The sequence below is a fragment of the Pavona decussata genome, unplaced genomic scaffold, assembly GCF_977016875.1.
Source record: "Pavona decussata unplaced genomic scaffold, jaPavDecu1.1 SCAFFOLD_262, whole genome shotgun sequence".
NCBI classification, from domain to species: Eukaryota; Metazoa; Cnidaria; class Anthozoa; order Scleractinia; family Agariciidae; genus Pavona; species Pavona decussata.
The window spans coordinates 1,282,077-1,298,544 of record NW_028145665.1 but is presented as its reverse complement, the minus strand read 5'-3'; the positions used below and the strand labels follow the sequence as shown (position 1 = coordinate 1,298,544).

Genomic DNA, 16,468 nt, shown 5'->3' with positions numbered 1-16,468 from the left:
GCAAATGGCTGCAAGTGCGAAGGTGAAATGTTATTAACTCAATTACTCACTGTGCGCACTGAAAATTGATAAATAAATATTCGGTGGGCTGTGTAGGTACCTTTTGCCTTCCAATCAACACCTATTTGAATATTCAAACTTGTATTAACAGCCACCAGTAAGTGGACACTGGAAGCCTGTGTCATATGGAAGCTTTCATTTCCAGCCAGAACGCAAGCTGCGCGATTTTGACAGTTGTATTTCGGTCCACACACCACGGCATCTTTGACCTTTTGACTATCTATTGAAACCTTTTGTAGTTTAAAAACAATTGAACCAAATCGAACTTAATGTATAAACAAAGTCATCCACCCGAGCTGACGATCATGTTGCAGGCAATAAAGAAAAATAGATGTCCATCTGTGTCTTAATGGAGATCACGTAGAGTAAGACGAAGATTAGCCTGCGTAGCTGGCGGTATTGTAGGCGCGCGCGAAATAAAGTTTTGGCGGCGGAGCCGCTTGAAGCGAGCGGCGAAGCAGCGAGAAATATCAAAGTCCCCCTACCCATTCTCCTCGCGGCTTAACTTTATTTCGCGCGCCCCCACAATACCGCCAGAGACGCAGGCTAGACGAAGATATGTAAGTTTAGGGATAATCATGAGCGCCACGAACTGTCTAACAAAAACGATCGACCAGGACGGGGCAGCGGGCGTTTTGAAGAAGCAAAATGGCCCAGCCAACTGCCTCCCATCCAAGCTGACAATTATGTTGCTGACAATAAATGAAGATGCTTCAGTCTGTGTTAATCGTCTTGAATGTCTCGGCTGTGCAATAACATCACGTGGGTTTAGTCACACATACAAGAAACAAAGTATAATTGGAGAGGCGATGAAATGTGAGCGGTAGAACCTGTAGATAAACTTGCAGCAATTAATCTGTAACGAAGGCAAAGAAAGTTTGGGTCAACTCCTACTGATTTATTCCAAAAAGAAACGAATAATTAATAGCACTAATATTGTGGATGTTTATGGAGAAGCGAATTGTGCATGTAGCTACAGGTCAAGGTAGTTCAATGCTATTGGTTAAAATTCAGGCTAGAATAGTTCCCACAATAACACTGGCTGGACAATCCTTCAACTTTGGTTATTATATGAGATCGCTTGCTTTATCGCGGTCAAGTATGTTAATAAACTTTTAGTGATCTGCCGTCTTCCGTTATATAAAAAACCTGAAGAACCGTCGTGAAATCTTTTCCGTGGACATTCTTTTTTCAAAGAATGAAGGTGGAACGCCATTAGTGGCGATTATGGTCAGCACAAAATAAGGGTCATATTAACAGGTTACGATAAAGTGTTATACGCTTCAAAATAGAGTAGAGACAATGAGAAACCTTAAACAAGGGAAGGCCGCAGAAATTACAAGACTAATTAACGTTCACAGCTGCTACATGCAGACCAAATACAGTTTTAAAAAGACATTCTTAACTCAGCAGTTGTCAATTATAGGTAAACCATCTGATGCTTTTTGTAAATTTACGAAATAAGTAAAAGAACTTGACATTTTATACAATTTGACATTACCGCGAAATATTTCCGCAGCGGCTGACAGAGCTGGTTGGCGGAGTTGTGTTGGGGCCTTATGTGTCGCATGGTACGAAGTAGATAGGTAAAGGGTGAAGACTTCCGTTGTCATTAAACAAGTCTTTAGAAATTCATTTCGTTGGTACCGGTAACATGGCCTTAAAAAAACTTTACTGAAGATGAAGACTACAAGTCCTAAGGAGAACAGGCTTGCGCACCAGAAATCAGAAAGGAAATTGAAATTCATAACCAGTTGATACGTCTTTCAGTTATAACCAGTTTTCTGTCCATCAATGCATTTCTGGGGAATACTCTGATTTTTGTTGCGCTTCACAAGGAGTCTTCACTTCATGCGCCGTCCAAACTCTTGTTTCGTACCCTGGCAACAACTGATCTGTGTGTTGGTATCATTTTGGAACTTCTGTCAACGGTGAACCAACGATGGAATGTTTGTCGCTTTGCCTACGATGGAAGTTATTTCACAGGATTTCTTTTGTGTTCAGTGTCTTTGTTGACATTGACTGCAATAAGCGTGGACAGACTTCTTGCCCTGTTGTTAGGACTTCGATACAGACAAGTTGTAACTTTACAGCGAATATATGCAACTCTCGCTGTAATTGGGATTCTTTCGATTATCGGCTCAGCAATGTACTTTTTGAATCACCATATCACGGTATGGTGTATTAATATAGGTCTGCCATTGTGCCTAGACATCTCAGTTTTTTCCTATTTAAAAATTTTCTTTATTCTTCGTCATCAACAAGCCCAAGTGCAAAATCATGTTCAACAAGGACAACCGAGCCAAACAGTTCCACTGAACATAGCGCGATACAGAAAGACAATGTCCTGTGCACTGCGGGTGCAGTTAGCTTTACTTGTTTGTTATCTACCATATGGTATAGTGAACAATCAAAAGATCCCAGTAACTGCATCCTCTTTCCTTGCTAGGGAATGTACAGCATATTTAATATTCTTAAATTCCTCATTAAACCCGATTTTTTACTGCTGGAAGATCAGAGAAGTGAAACAGGCAGTGAAGGAAACAGTGAGACAACTTTGCTTTCCGTGGATTTAGATAACAAGAAAAATTTTAACTGAACTTCACAGGTTAGTTTGCCTGGTGCCTGTTTCAAGTTTAATACATGTGTTTTTGTATAAAGCATCAAGACAGAAATTCTCCTGCTTTCAAATTTGAAATTGTGGTGTATATTAGTTTTGTTAGATGTGGTAGAATTCTTCGCACTTAAGAAAAGGATGAATATTATTAGAATTAAGATAAATTTCCAAAAGCTGGATCTGTCTGGATAGGGTTTAGAAATTCTCGCTAAACCAGCCGCTATTCGTAAAGGAAGTCAGATGTTTTTACTGCTTAATGTAAAATTTATAAAAATAACCTGAAAGAATAATTAACAATTATTCACCAAAGTGGAGGTGAATTTACCGAGCCGCGAAGCGGCGAGGTAAATATCCACCACTTTCACCGACACTGAGGTGAATAATTGTTTTAGTATATACCACACAAGCTGAACAACTAGCGGGCCAGAATTCCTTTATTTTTGACAGTGCACTGACAAATGGTGGGAAATTTTAAAATCTCGCGCGCCGCGCGGTAAGCGATTTCTTGTTGTAGAAAGTTCCGTCTCGCTTTTCTGCGAACAATGAAAACTTTTTGAAACACTTGTTTAGTTGCTAAGGTGTCATTTCTTTAATTGTTGTGTGATATTCGTCTTGATTTTGAAACCATGCTCCAAAACATTAGATGTTTCATTGTCTACATTGTAATTATAGTGCTCGGCAGTTTTCGTAAACAAGGCATTGTAGTTTCATTTTTCGCCTTAGAATATGAGGTTGGAAAGATTAAATTTAATACCGTCAAACTAAACTTTATAGCCATTTTTGTATTTTTTGTAACAGCTGCCTCGTTTATCTAAATAAATTCCTCTTTAGTGACCGTGGCGAAACGGGACCCCATCTTGTTTTTCTTCGGTTGCTCGGAGGTGAATAGTACTTGGCTAATCACCTCCGAGATAGCCAATCAGCGCGCGCGAAAGGCACTATTCACTTGTGTGGTATATACTAATAGGGAATATTTGTAACGTCATGTTTCTAATAGTAACATTTTCTGTCGTGAACCCTGTCGTTATTTGTGTATATATATCAGTCTATTACAGTGAAGCTTATCTTTTGAAGCTTAAGTCAAATTAGCTGAGAGTTACACCAGGGAATCTGTTAAACTAGAGCGATGAATAGGAAGCGGTTAAATTTTTTAGGGCAAATTTTTCTTTCATATTTGACAATCGCACTTGTCTTTAATGTTTGTATCGTTGCTAGCAAAGGCCACAGGAAACCATCGGAGACAAGTTAGTTTAGCTGAAGAGATGATTGATCTAATTTGAGAAGTTTGACTCTTAGTTCATTCTACGAAGAGGCATTAAAAGACACACATTTACGAAAGAAAAGAGACAAGGCAGTTAAATTTTGTCAAGAAGCATTTTCTGACATAATTTCAGAGAAAAGAGCGACCAAGGAAGGGTTAATCGAAATTATTTAAGCATTTTTATTTTCACTCAGCTTAAAATTGGATCTACTTCGAGCGACCGAATAAAAATTTCACAAAGGAAGGCCGCCGTTAAATTAGAAAAGGAATTAACTTTTAAACCTGCCAGTGGCAGACCAAATAAACAATTTTCTGTAAAACATTATAATGATAACAATCTTTTATTAGGAAGCTCCATCACTAAAAGTGGTTCACATAGAGGTCCTAAAACTAGATACGTATTATATAATGATACAACTAGCCGAATAATAAAATATAGAGCAAAAATCGAAATATACATAAACTTAAATATAAAAAGCAAAAAAGGGCACTTTAAAAAACTGGCAAACTTGCTGAATTTCTTACAATTCTCTCTAACTCATTAAAGTCTTTGAAACAGTGGTACCGCGAACGATGTTTCCCCCTTTTTACAAATTACGAAATAAATTGAAGCCGTCGTTTAGTAGTCGCATCGAAGAAACATAAACAAATCGTAAGACGAACAGGCCTGCTCACCACTTTTCCGGCCCCTGCATCGGTATATATAGGGTTTAGAAATTCTCGCTAATCTAGCTACTATTTGTAAATTAAGGGAAATGTTTTAGCTGTTTAATGTAAAATTCATTAAGATAAAGAAATAACGCAAGTGCCATGTTTCTGACAGGGACATTTTCTGTCATTAACCCGCTCGTTGTTTGTATGTATATCAGTCTATTAAGACGAAGTTCATCTTTTGAAGTTTACGTCAAATTAATTAAGGGTTGCAGCAAGGAATTTGCTTTAACTTGGTCGTTAAATTGGAAGCTGTCATTTTCTGAGGGCAAATTTTTCTTTCAAATTTTTTCCAATCGCACTTGGCTATAGAATGTGCGCGGTTAGTTGAGTAAAGGCAACAGGAAAACTCCGGAGACAAATTAGAGTTTAGCTATAGTTGAAGAGATGATTAAGCTTATTGATCGGTCTGAATAGGGTTTCCAAATTGCCGCTAAACCAGCTGCCATTTGTAACCTAACGGAGATGATTTTGCTACTTAATGTAAAATTCATGAAATAAAGAATAATAAGAAACATTTGACTTGTATAATTTCTGATAGTAAAATTTTGGTGTTTTGCACCCAGTCGTAATTTGTATGTATATGAGTCTATTTAGGTGAAGCAGTGGCTCTAGTGTTTGTGCGATTGCTAGCAAAGGCCACAGGAAACAACCGGAGACAAATGAAAGATGATTAAGCCAATTCGGGAAGTTTGACTTTTTAGTCATTCTACGAAGAGACATCAAAAGAAGCACATTCAAAAAGAGAAAGAGATAAGGCAGTTTACCTTTCTCAAGCAGCACTTTTCTGTAAATGTGAAATGTTATTGGCTGAACTGGAAAATGAAAATGAATCAACCTGACGAGAGGAAGGGCACTTCTTAATCGTCGTCGTTTTCTTCTTTTTGTGGTCTTTGCGATCAGATTTTCCAACAAAAATGGGCGGTACACCCATTGGGGCAAAATACCCGCGAGTACTCACCGATATTTGTTGCTGACCTTGAATCTAGTTCGAGACAATTTCAGAGAAAACAGCATCCAGGGAAGGATTTGTTGAATTTATCCATGCAAATTTTTTTTTCCTTCAGCTTAAAATTGAGTCTACTTTAAACGACCTATTAAAATCCCACAAAGGAAGGCCGCCGTTAAATTAGAAGACGAATTAACTTTTAAACCTGCCAGGGGCAGACCAAATAAACAATTTTGTGTTCACCATTTGATGCTTTTTGGAAATTTACAAAACAAATTTTTAAATACTTGGCAGCTTATGTGACATTTCCGCGATAGTAAGAATTAAGCTGTCATTAAACAAGTCTTTCCAAATTCATTTCTTTTTGTAGTCGCATCGAAGTATCATGGCTTTGACAAACTTTACTTAAGATGAAAGGTACAAATCCTTCAAAGAGATGGCTTGTTTCGTATCACGTTATGTTGTATTATTATAGGTCTGCCATTGTGCCCAGTCATTCAGTTTTTTCTTATGCAAAAATTTCCTTTCCTCTTCCTCATCAACACACTCAAGTTCAAAATAATTAAAAGAGGCACATTTACAAAAAGAAAGAGATAAGGCAGTTTACCTTTCTCAAGCAGCACCTTTCTGTAAATATGAAATGTTATTGGCTGAACTTATTTAGCCGTCATTATAAAGCCGTACGGTCGTCTCAAAATCAAATTTAGTTTACAATGTTATAACTGACGTATATCAAATTGAATGTTTAAAATCCTAACGTTTGGGCTAAAATGTCAGCCTATATCAGGGGGATGTGATAAGAGTTTTTACAAAGAGCCTGATGTATAAAAAGAAAAAATTCAAATTTGGACTTTGATCTGACGGTAAGGATAATTGAATAGCTCAAAATTTGCATTCTCTTTATATACATCATGCTCTTTTAACCAATTCTTACCACTTCTCAACTGATGCCGGAAGGCTATAGTTTTAGCCGAAACTTTGGGATTTCAAACATTTACACAATTTCCTCTAAACAATCTGATGTTTTTTGCAAACTTACGAAATATTAAAATTAAAGTACTGGGCAGTTAATTTGACATTTCCGCGACAGTAACACTTCCGCCTTCATTAATAAACAAGTCTTTAAAACGTCATGTCGTTTGGTGCTCGCATCGCAGTAACATGACCTTAACAAACTTTACTGAACATGAAGAGTACAGATCCTACAGAGAACTGGCTTGCACAGCAGAGATCACAGAAGGAATTCATAACCAGCTGATATGTCTTTCAGTGATAAACAGTTTTCTGTCCATTACTGCATTTCTGGGGAATACTCTGATTCTAGTTGCGCTTCACAAGGAGTCTTCGCTTCATGCGCCGTCCAAACTCTTGTTTCGTACCCTGGCAACATCTGATTTGTGTGTTGGTATCATTCAGGAACCCCTGGTTGTGACTGCTTGGATGTCAACGGTGAACCAACGATGGAACGTTTGTCGCTTTGCATACGATGCCACTTATCTCACAGCAGTTACTTTGTGTTCAGTGTCTTTGTTGACACTGACTGCAATAAGCGTGGACAGACTTCTCGCCCTGTTGTTAGGAATTCGATACAGACAAGTTGTGACACTGAAGCGAACATACGTAACTGTAACTGTTTTTTGGGTTCTTCCGATTGTCGTCTCAGCAATGCACTTTTTGAATCACCATATCACGGTATGGTGTATTAATATAGGTCTGCCATTGTGCCTAGTCATGTCAGTTTTTTCTTATGTAAAAATTTTCTTTGCTCTCCGTCACCAACAAGCTCAAGTTCAAAATCGGCATGTTCACCAAGGACAACCGAACCAAGCAGTTCCACTAAACATAGCGCGATACAGAAATACAGTGTCCAGTGCACTGTGGGTGCAGTTAACTTTAGTTGTTTGTTATCTACCATATGGTATAGTGATGGTTTTGAGCACTCAAAAGATCCCAGTAACTGCATTATCTTTCCTTGCTACGGAATTTTCAGCAACTTTAGTTTTCTTAAATTCCTCATTAAACCCGATTCTTTACTGCTGGAAGATCAGGGAAGTGAAACAGGCAGTGAAGGAAACAGTGAGACAACTTTGCTGTTCGTGGATTTAAATAACAAGAAACATTTTAACTGAACTGTATAGCTTAGTTTGCCTGGTGCCTGTTTCAATTCTAATACATGTGTTTTTGTATAAAGCATCTAGACAGAAATTCTCCTGCTTTCAAATTTAAAATTGTGGTGTATATTAGTTTCGTTAGATGTGGTAGAATTCTTTGCATTTAAAGTAAGGATAAATATTATTAGAAATAAGATAAATTTCCCGCAGCTGGATCGGTCTGGATAGGGTTTAGTATCCGTAAAGAAAGAAAGATGTTTTTTCTGCTTAATGTAAAATTTATAAAATAACCTGAAAGAATAATAAGGAATATTTGTCATGTTTCTGATAGTAACATTTTCTGTCATGAACCCTGTCGTTATTTGTGTATATATCAGTCTATTACAGTGAAACTTATCTTTTGAAGCTTAAGTCAAATTAGTTGAGGGTTGCACCAGGGAATCTATTAAACTTGGTCGATGAATTGGAAGCTGTCAAATTTTGGGGGACAAAATGTTCTTTCATATTTGACAATCGCACCTGTCTCTAATATTTGTACCGTTGCTAGCAAAGGCCACAGGAATCCATCGGAGACAAGTTAGTTTAGCTGAAGAGAGTTGTACTTGGCTATAGAGTGTGCGCGGTTAGTTGTGCAAAGCAAGAGAAAAACTCCGGAGACAAATGAGAGTTTAGCTATAGTTGAGGAGCTGATTAAGCTTATCGATCGGTCTGAATAGGGTTTCCAAAATGCCGCTAAACCAGCTGCCATTTGTAACCTAACCGAGATGATTTTGCTTCTTAATGTAAAACTCATGAAATAAAGAATAATAAAAAACATTTGACATGTTTCAGGCCCGTAGCAAGGCTAAAACAACTGAGAGGGCTTAGCAAAAAAGGTCAAACAAAAAATTCCCCCCCCCCCCCCACCCTCCCCCCGTCACTCAAAAACAGACTGATTTGGCAGTCTAGGATACAACGAGAACATCAAAAAACCCGGTAGATTTAGTAAGTAAAACAATAACTTTGCACCTAGATCACACTCTTAGGTACATGTTTTTGCCTTTTCTTTAACGTGGACTTTTACGTGAAGTTTCCTAATTTTACGTTTGAAGGAGGACGTAGACAAACGACGACAAATTTTTCTTCCTCTTTTTAAATTTAGAGTCGGGCAGTAACAATCCGACTGCAGGAGAATTTTTTTTCTCTAGTCTTGAGGACATATTTGTGTGGCTTTATTGTGTGACAACGCAGGAACACTAAATTGTTATAAACTAAGGATATTTGTATTGCTTAAAATGAGCGGATGTCTTAGCAAACAAGTAGTTTATTTCGACAGCTTTTGCGGCTTCAGATTGGTTGATTTAAATCCATTTTAATTCTTATTTCCGATTCACAAGATAGGAGTGCCTGTTAGCGAAGGAAACGGACAGGTAGTAAACAGACTATTAGAGGTTGTGAAAAGGCACTTGCAGCGTCAGAATTCAACATTAATTCGTTTTAATTATATATTTTTGGGCACATTGCTTTCTAACTTCCAAAAATTCTGGGGCAAGCCCCCCCTGCCCCTCCCCCCGCTACGGGCCTGCTGTTTAATTTCTGATAGTAAAATTTTGGTGTTTTGTACCCAGTAGTTATTTGTATGAATATCACTCTATTAAGGTGAAGCTTGTCTTTTGAAGCTTACGTCAAATTAGTTGAGGGTTCTATAAGGGAAATTGTCAAACTTCGTCGATGAATTGTAAGGCCAGTGTCAATTTTTGAGGGGAAAATTTTAATCTTTGAAAGTTTGCAATCGCACGTCAGTAGCTCTAGTGTTTGCGCGATTGCTAGCAAAGGCCACAGGAAACCACCGAAGACCAATCAAAGCTTAGCTGAAGAGATGATTAAGCCAATTCCGGAAGTTTGACTTTTTATTAATCCCACAAAGAGATATTAAAAGACGCACATTTACGAAAAGAAAGAGATAAGGCAGTGTACCTTTCTCAAGCCTGAGCACTTTTCTGTAAATGTGAAATGTTATTGGCTGAACTGGAAAATGAAAATGAATCAACCTGACGAGAGGAAGAGCGCTTCTTAATCGTCGTCGTCTTCTTCTTTTTGTGGTCTTTGCGATCAGATTTTACAACAAAAATAGGCAGTACACACATTGGGACAAAATTCCCGCGAGTACTCACTGATATTTGTTGCTAACCTTGATTCTGGTTCGAGACAATTTCAGAGAAAAGAGCAGCCAGGAAAGGATTTGTTGAATTTATCCATGCAAATCTTATTTTCATTGAGCGTAAAATTGAGTCTACTTTTAACGACCTGTTAAAATCCCACAAAGGAAGGCCGCCGTTAAATTAGAAGACGAATTAACTTTTAAACCTGCCAGGGGGCAGACCAAATAAACAATTTTGTGTTGACCATCTGATGTTTTTTTGGAAATTTACAAAACAAATTTAAATACTTAGCAGCTAATCTGACATTTCCTCGATAGTGAGAATTCCGCTGTCATTAAACAAGTCTCTCCAAATTCATTTCTTTCTGTAGTCGCATCGAAGTATCATGGTCTTAACAAACTTTACTTAAGATGAAGAGTACAAATCCTTCAGAGAGATGGCTTGTTTCGTATGACGTTATTTTGTATTATTATAGGTACTGCCACTGTGCCCAGTCATCCAGTTTTTTCTTATGCAAAAATTTTCTTTGCTCTCCCTCATCAACAACCTCAAATTCAAAATAATTTTCACCAAGGACAACCGAACCAAACAGTTCCACTGAACATAGCGCCGCGATACAGAAAGACAGTTTCCAGTGCACGGTGGGTGCTATTAGCTTTAGTTGTTTGTTATCTGCTTTTTTACATACTGCTGGCTTTGCTCACTGAAACGACTAACTTCTAACCGTTTTTCTTGCTAGCCAATTTACTGTGACCTTAGTTTCCTTAAACTCTTTAAACCCAATTCTTTATTGCTGGAAGATCAGGGAAGTGAAACAGGTTGTGAAGGAAACAGTGAGATAACTTTGTTGTTCGTAGATTTAAATAACAAGAAACTTTTAACTGAACTCTAGCATAGCTTAGATCAATTGGTACTTTTTTCAATTTTAATAGATATGTTTTTGTATAAAGCATCAAGACAGAAATTGTCATGCTTTCACAATTGAAATTGTGGTGTATATTAGTTTCGTTAGATGTGGTAAAATTCGTTACCTTAAATTCATAAAAAAAAAGAACAAAAGTGCCATGTTTCTGACGGGATCGGCTATTTACCGAGTAACGAGCTTGAGTTGAGTTAGAGTTGAGTTTGTGTTAGGATTGAGTTAAGTTTGAGTTATCAAATGAGGTTACAAGTGACTCGTAGACCGATTCCAATACAGATTAATAAAATTAATTATTCATATTATTAAAAGAACGGGTCTGAGAACAGCTTGTGCGATTCGGAGGAATATCTCATCCATTCCTTTCCTCGCCTGCACAGGCGTTTTTCTAGTTTTATAGCTTCTTGGAAAATAATGATCGGAATCAAAGTTAGGGAATAAGGATTGGGGATCGTTCAAAAAGTAAACAAACAAACCGACAGATTTCGACTCTCACAGTATTTATTTTTTACTTAAACATGAAAAAGTCATTAGGAGTGAGGGGCGTTAGAATCGAACGATGCATGAGTCAATGCCTTGCATAATAATAATAAATAATAATAAATGTTTTGTTTATAGTGGAAATGCACTTAGCTACCCAAAGCTAGTTTACAGGCATTACACTCAGAAATAACGGGAAACAAAAAATAATCAAATCGAACATAACATGTTAAAAATCTCAACTGGCAGGAGGCAAACCAGCTGGCTATTTACAAGAGTGGCCGAGGCGGGACTTGAACCCGGGACCTCCGGATTTCAAGTCCGACGCCCTTACCACTGGGCCACGCTGCCTCCTCCTTGCATGTTGGGATGCGCGATTTGAAGTCAATTTATCTGAACACGTTTTTCAAACATTTTGCAAGAACTGTTCGGAATATGAAAAATCGGTCTATTAGATCTATTAGAATAGTAGTTCAGTACAAATTCACAATCAAACCTGTAATTATTTGTGTGTTGTATTCCTAGAAGCACTCGAACATTTCCAAGAAAGTCCGCGGATTAAAAGTTGATTTAAGATCCGCCCGCTCATCGGGCTAATGAAACCACAAATCGAAGAACAATTTCGTCGCCGTTAATGCTTGATTTCCGCTGTTGAAACTATAGAGCATCCCTAAGAAGTTCCTCTTTCGATTCAACGTTTCTAAGAGGTGTGTTTCCCAATTGGCTAAAACCGACCAGCGCCAGAGTGAAATTCCGCTACATTACAATCACTAATTCACTGCGCATGCCTGAAAGTTAACAACCCACCGACCAAGTGAGATCCCCTCATCGCGATAACTCGTTCATTGGGCATGCGCACATTCATGAGTTAAAAAGGGACACAGCGGCAAAATGAGTGCGCATGCTCGTCAAGCGTAAGCAATACTCGGCAAAATGGCGGCATTTTTAAAATTCCCATTGTTTGTTTTCGTTTCGCGTGTGTAACGAAACGTTTGTGGCATGACGTACGGTTTTATATGCGCGGGCGATGCGCGGAGGTAAACGATACAACTCGGGCGTTGTCGGAAGGATAAACGGCGGGGAAAAGCTTCGGAGAGCACTTGACTTGCAGCGTGGCACTTGTTACTGATGCCGAGGTACTAGGTCGTTGTTTCTCGTCCGCGGAGGCGAAGCAGAAAATGAATCTTCACAAAACTGGAACTCAACTTGTTTATTCGTAGATCTTCGCATGTACACTACAGCGTGTTGGTTAACTCGTTCTGTGGTAATTCATTCTGGTAATTCGTCAGCTGGTAATTCGTTCTGTGGTAATTCATTCTGGTAATTCAAAGTTGTACAACGTACAACCTTCTTTTATATGTTCTGAGAATACTAATTAATTTCGGTAAGCCTTTCAACTAAAATTAGTTTTACAGTAGAGCAAATAGCTAAACACGTCGTTATTAAAAATCTAGCCTTAGAAAGGATATTGAAACTGGAATTGAGACAGCTGATAACGCTAAAGATGGCTATAGGAAATTGCGCTGGAACTGTACAATTATTACTATTTCCTGGGTGTTTACCGAGAGGTCGCTAGAACGGAAAATCTAAGAACCTGTATTTAAACAGCTTTCGGTCATGTAACGCAATAACGATCGGAAGTTTTGCTCTACGCTAACGAGTTGTGCTCAATCTAATATTCCAAAACACCTTAGGAGCATGGCTGAATAGACATTCATTTCGACGAATAATTCACATGTAAAGATTATTAATTTCCTAAAACACTAAACTGAAAATACTTTTCGATTTCTACGAGACTGAATACCTTTTAAACCCTGCGGAGAAATAGTCCTTGTGACACGTGGATAAGCCCAAATCAAAATAGATAAGGTTGTCGCTTTCAGGAAAGGTTCCTTCGAACTTCCTCCATCACATATCTTATTCAACAAAAAAAATATTCTGGTAACAGGTGCGAATTTGGTGATTGTAGTGGAGCATTTGTAATCGATTCACGCTTGAATCACAAATCTCCGGAGCATGCGCACTCATTTTGCCGCTGTGTCTTAAAAAGGTGGTTTCCAAAGGGAAAGTTTACGTCAGTATATCTTTGATTGTCATTTTACAATAAAAAAGATCGGTTCCTCGTTTCAGTTTCGAGCGAATGACAGTTTATGAAGTCTTGAATGAAATGCAAAGGCGTGGTGCAGTTGTCAATGCGCGCATTGTGTGACCTATTTATATCACAATTCAATAAAAACGTGAACCTCTCTTGTTGTTAAGTTTTGAACGACTAGTAGATTTATACTAAAACAATTAGATTATTCGCTCTCAATTTCTATGCGTGATAGAAATTTCGAGCTCATAATCTAATTGTTAAATATGCACAACAAGGATTTACACTACAAACCACTGCAGGATAAAATATATTTTGCAGAATAAACATTTTATTAACACTGATACTGTACAAGTGTTAACCTGGCAATGAACAACCGCTTAGATAACTAAACAACCGATCCCGGCACAAAACATTTCGTAACTTTTAACGTGGTAAACAAAATAGTTTTCTGATTGTGTCCTTCGTTGCTTGTCTGACTTCTGTGATCTTCAAGCAGCAAAGAATTGGGTTTAATGACGAGTTAAAATAAACTAAAGTTATAGTAAACTGCAATGCAACAAATGTAGCTGAAGACAGTTCACCTCGTGCTGCTTCCCGAATTGCCAACGGCCCCACTACAGCATTTCGTAAATAACAAACAACTAATGTTAACTGCAACCACAGTGCACTGGACACTGTCTTTCTGTATCGTGCAATATTCTATGGAATTGTTTGGTTTCGTTGTCCTTGAATATTGTCTTGAACTTGAGTTTGATGATGACGCAGCCTGGGTAAAATCCTTGTGTAACAGTAAACTGAAGTAACTAGACACAGGGGTGCAATTGAGTAGTTATAGTATGATGATATTTAAAATTTATTCCAAAAAGACACTGTGAAACCCACAAAGGCGAAAACCCAAAGGGCAATCATAGTTATATATGATCGCCTTAAAGTTACAACTTGTCTGTATCTGAGCCCTAACAACAGGGCGAGAAGTCTGTCCGTACTTATAGCAGATAATATCAACAAAGACACTAAACAAAAAAAATACCCCGGTATAGTTACTGCAGCAAATGTAAAGCGGCAAACATTCCATCCTTCATTCACCGTAAACATCCAGAGGGTAACACGAAAGGGTTGCACAATGATACCAACACAGAGATCCGTTATTGCCAGGCTGCGAAACAACAGTTTGGAGGGCGGATGAAGTGACCCGTCCTTGTGAAGGGCGACAAAGATCAGGAATGCAGTAATGGAAAGAAAAATGTTTACCACCGAAAGGATTATCAGCTGGTTGTGTATACCTCCAGTTATTTCTGCCGAGCAGTACAGTTCTTGGTAGGATCTGTGGTTTCCGTCTCCAGTAAAGTTTCCCCTCGCCATTTTATTTCAGTTTTATCTAGTGTATGAGCAATTCAGTTTTATTGCTCCTTTATACAACTATTTCAATTAACGTTGTCGGATCAAAGTATAAAGCTATAAGACAAGACCTCAAGATTCTGTGGATTTTTTTATGAATCTTGAGCTCATGAAAATCAACTATGCCTTGTCCGTCCAGTGAAGATATACGATGGCGAGCCATTTGGATGAAAGAAATGTTAGGATGTCAAATGAATGAGGTGGCAGCCTCTTTGAAGATGTCTTTAAGCTTTGATCCGACAACGTTAATTGAAATAGCTGTATATTAACCATTGACGACAAAATATCTTCGTAATGCCATTAACTCGTGTCAAATTAATTCAGTACGTTTATTGTACCTCTTTGAATTTCAAATCACTACCATGCAGCTGTTCACTTTAAGTAAGTCGAAATTCAAAATTTCCTACCACATTCTCCTTAATAACTTGGAAGCTGAAATACCGTAGAATTCTAAATGTGAGCCGTTGGCTTAAGATCGTTCACTGGTCTTTTTAGTGACTTATGTTTGAAGAGCGCTCAGTTGTTTTAGGAGATCGCTCATTGTAATTGGAGACGGAAAATTATGCACGGGCTCGAGAGTAGACACAACTAAAAATCACTTGAAATAGTCATGATTTTGACAGCTTTAAACAGCTAGCATTACCACTCTAAAAGCTTATATTCAAGAGGGATGATTATAGGTGGAATATATTCCCCAAACATTTTAGGAGATTCTCTTTTGGTCGGCTTATTTTCTCAGGGGCTTATGTTTGAAATCAGTTTACGGTAATATCGAGATATTAATGTCGTATACGTATTTGGATGGGGAGGAAAAACTTTTTAATTCCAGAAAACCTTTAATCTCTGATGTAAATTAATCTTTAAGGCCTGTGGATGGTTTTGATAGATCTTCATATGTTTCCGTTCATTTTCCTTGTCGTAACTTGTTATGGCGATTTCAAACTAATGGATTTTATAGGCTCTTTTTGCTATGACGATTTCACAATATTTTAAGCGATTAGCAGATGTTACCAAGTATAGCAAATTGCAACAACTCTTTCAAATAAACCTGACGAAGCCCAAAAAAGTCAGATAGGGTAGAGCGGTAGTATTAAAACGTATTTAGTATTTAGTTTCCAGAATGTTCTGTGGATCCATTATTGAAGAAGCTAAAGATAAAAGAACAGCTTTTTATGCAGTTCTTAGAATTCATGCTAATTTAAAGGTGGTTTAATGCGCTCAACGGTAACCTTTTTGAATAGCTTTACCTTTTGGAAACTTACGATTAAAAAACATTTTATGCTGGTTTTTGTACATGAATACCTTCTATTTTCTGTTTCTTAATTTTTGCAATTGTTTACTGACGATCAAGAAGTTAATCTCATGTTGCGTGATTTTTGAAGTGTACTCCCTTGATTAAGGGCCTATTGACTTATTTTTTGGGACTCGTTGCTAAGGATGTAACGGTTAAGTAATTTGAGAGAAGTTGGTGTTATTTTGGTGGGTTTCCGACTTTTGTTCATCACTGACCCGAAATATGACGTCATCATGCCACTCCCATGGTCACGTGACCAATTATTAAAAACTCTAAATTTTTTCATGTGATACACAATTTCGGTATTTACTCAGTGGATTGATAATTTATAATCATTTTTGCATCGACCCAAGCATGAGTTTCTTTTTATTTAAAAATATGTTTTTTTTGAAGAGATTTCAATATTGAAATACTCATAATTGCGGTTTAAAA

At 37.7% G+C, this 16,468-nt stretch overlaps 1 protein-coding gene and 1 non-coding gene across 2 annotated transcripts; one reads left to right on the top strand and one right to left on the bottom strand.

The window, feature by feature from the left end:
* Window positions 1-6,558: 6,558 nt before the first annotated feature.
* On the top strand, window positions 6,559-8,492 carry LOC146456049 (melanocyte-stimulating hormone receptor-like). Its single transcript, XM_085093571.1, has one exon. It carries the CDS (start codon window positions 6,760-6,762, stop codon window positions 7,702-7,704), a length of 945 nt encoding a protein of 314 aa, XP_084949697.1. The 5' UTR covers window positions 6,559-6,759; the 3' UTR covers window positions 7,705-8,492.
* Window positions 8,493-11,527: 3,035 nt separating this feature from the next.
* On the bottom strand, window positions 11,528-11,600 carry Trnas-uga (transfer RNA serine (anticodon UGA)). Its single transcript has one exon. It is a non-coding gene; the product is annotated as a tRNA-Ser (tRNA).
* Window positions 11,601-16,468: the final 4,868 nt, after the last annotated feature.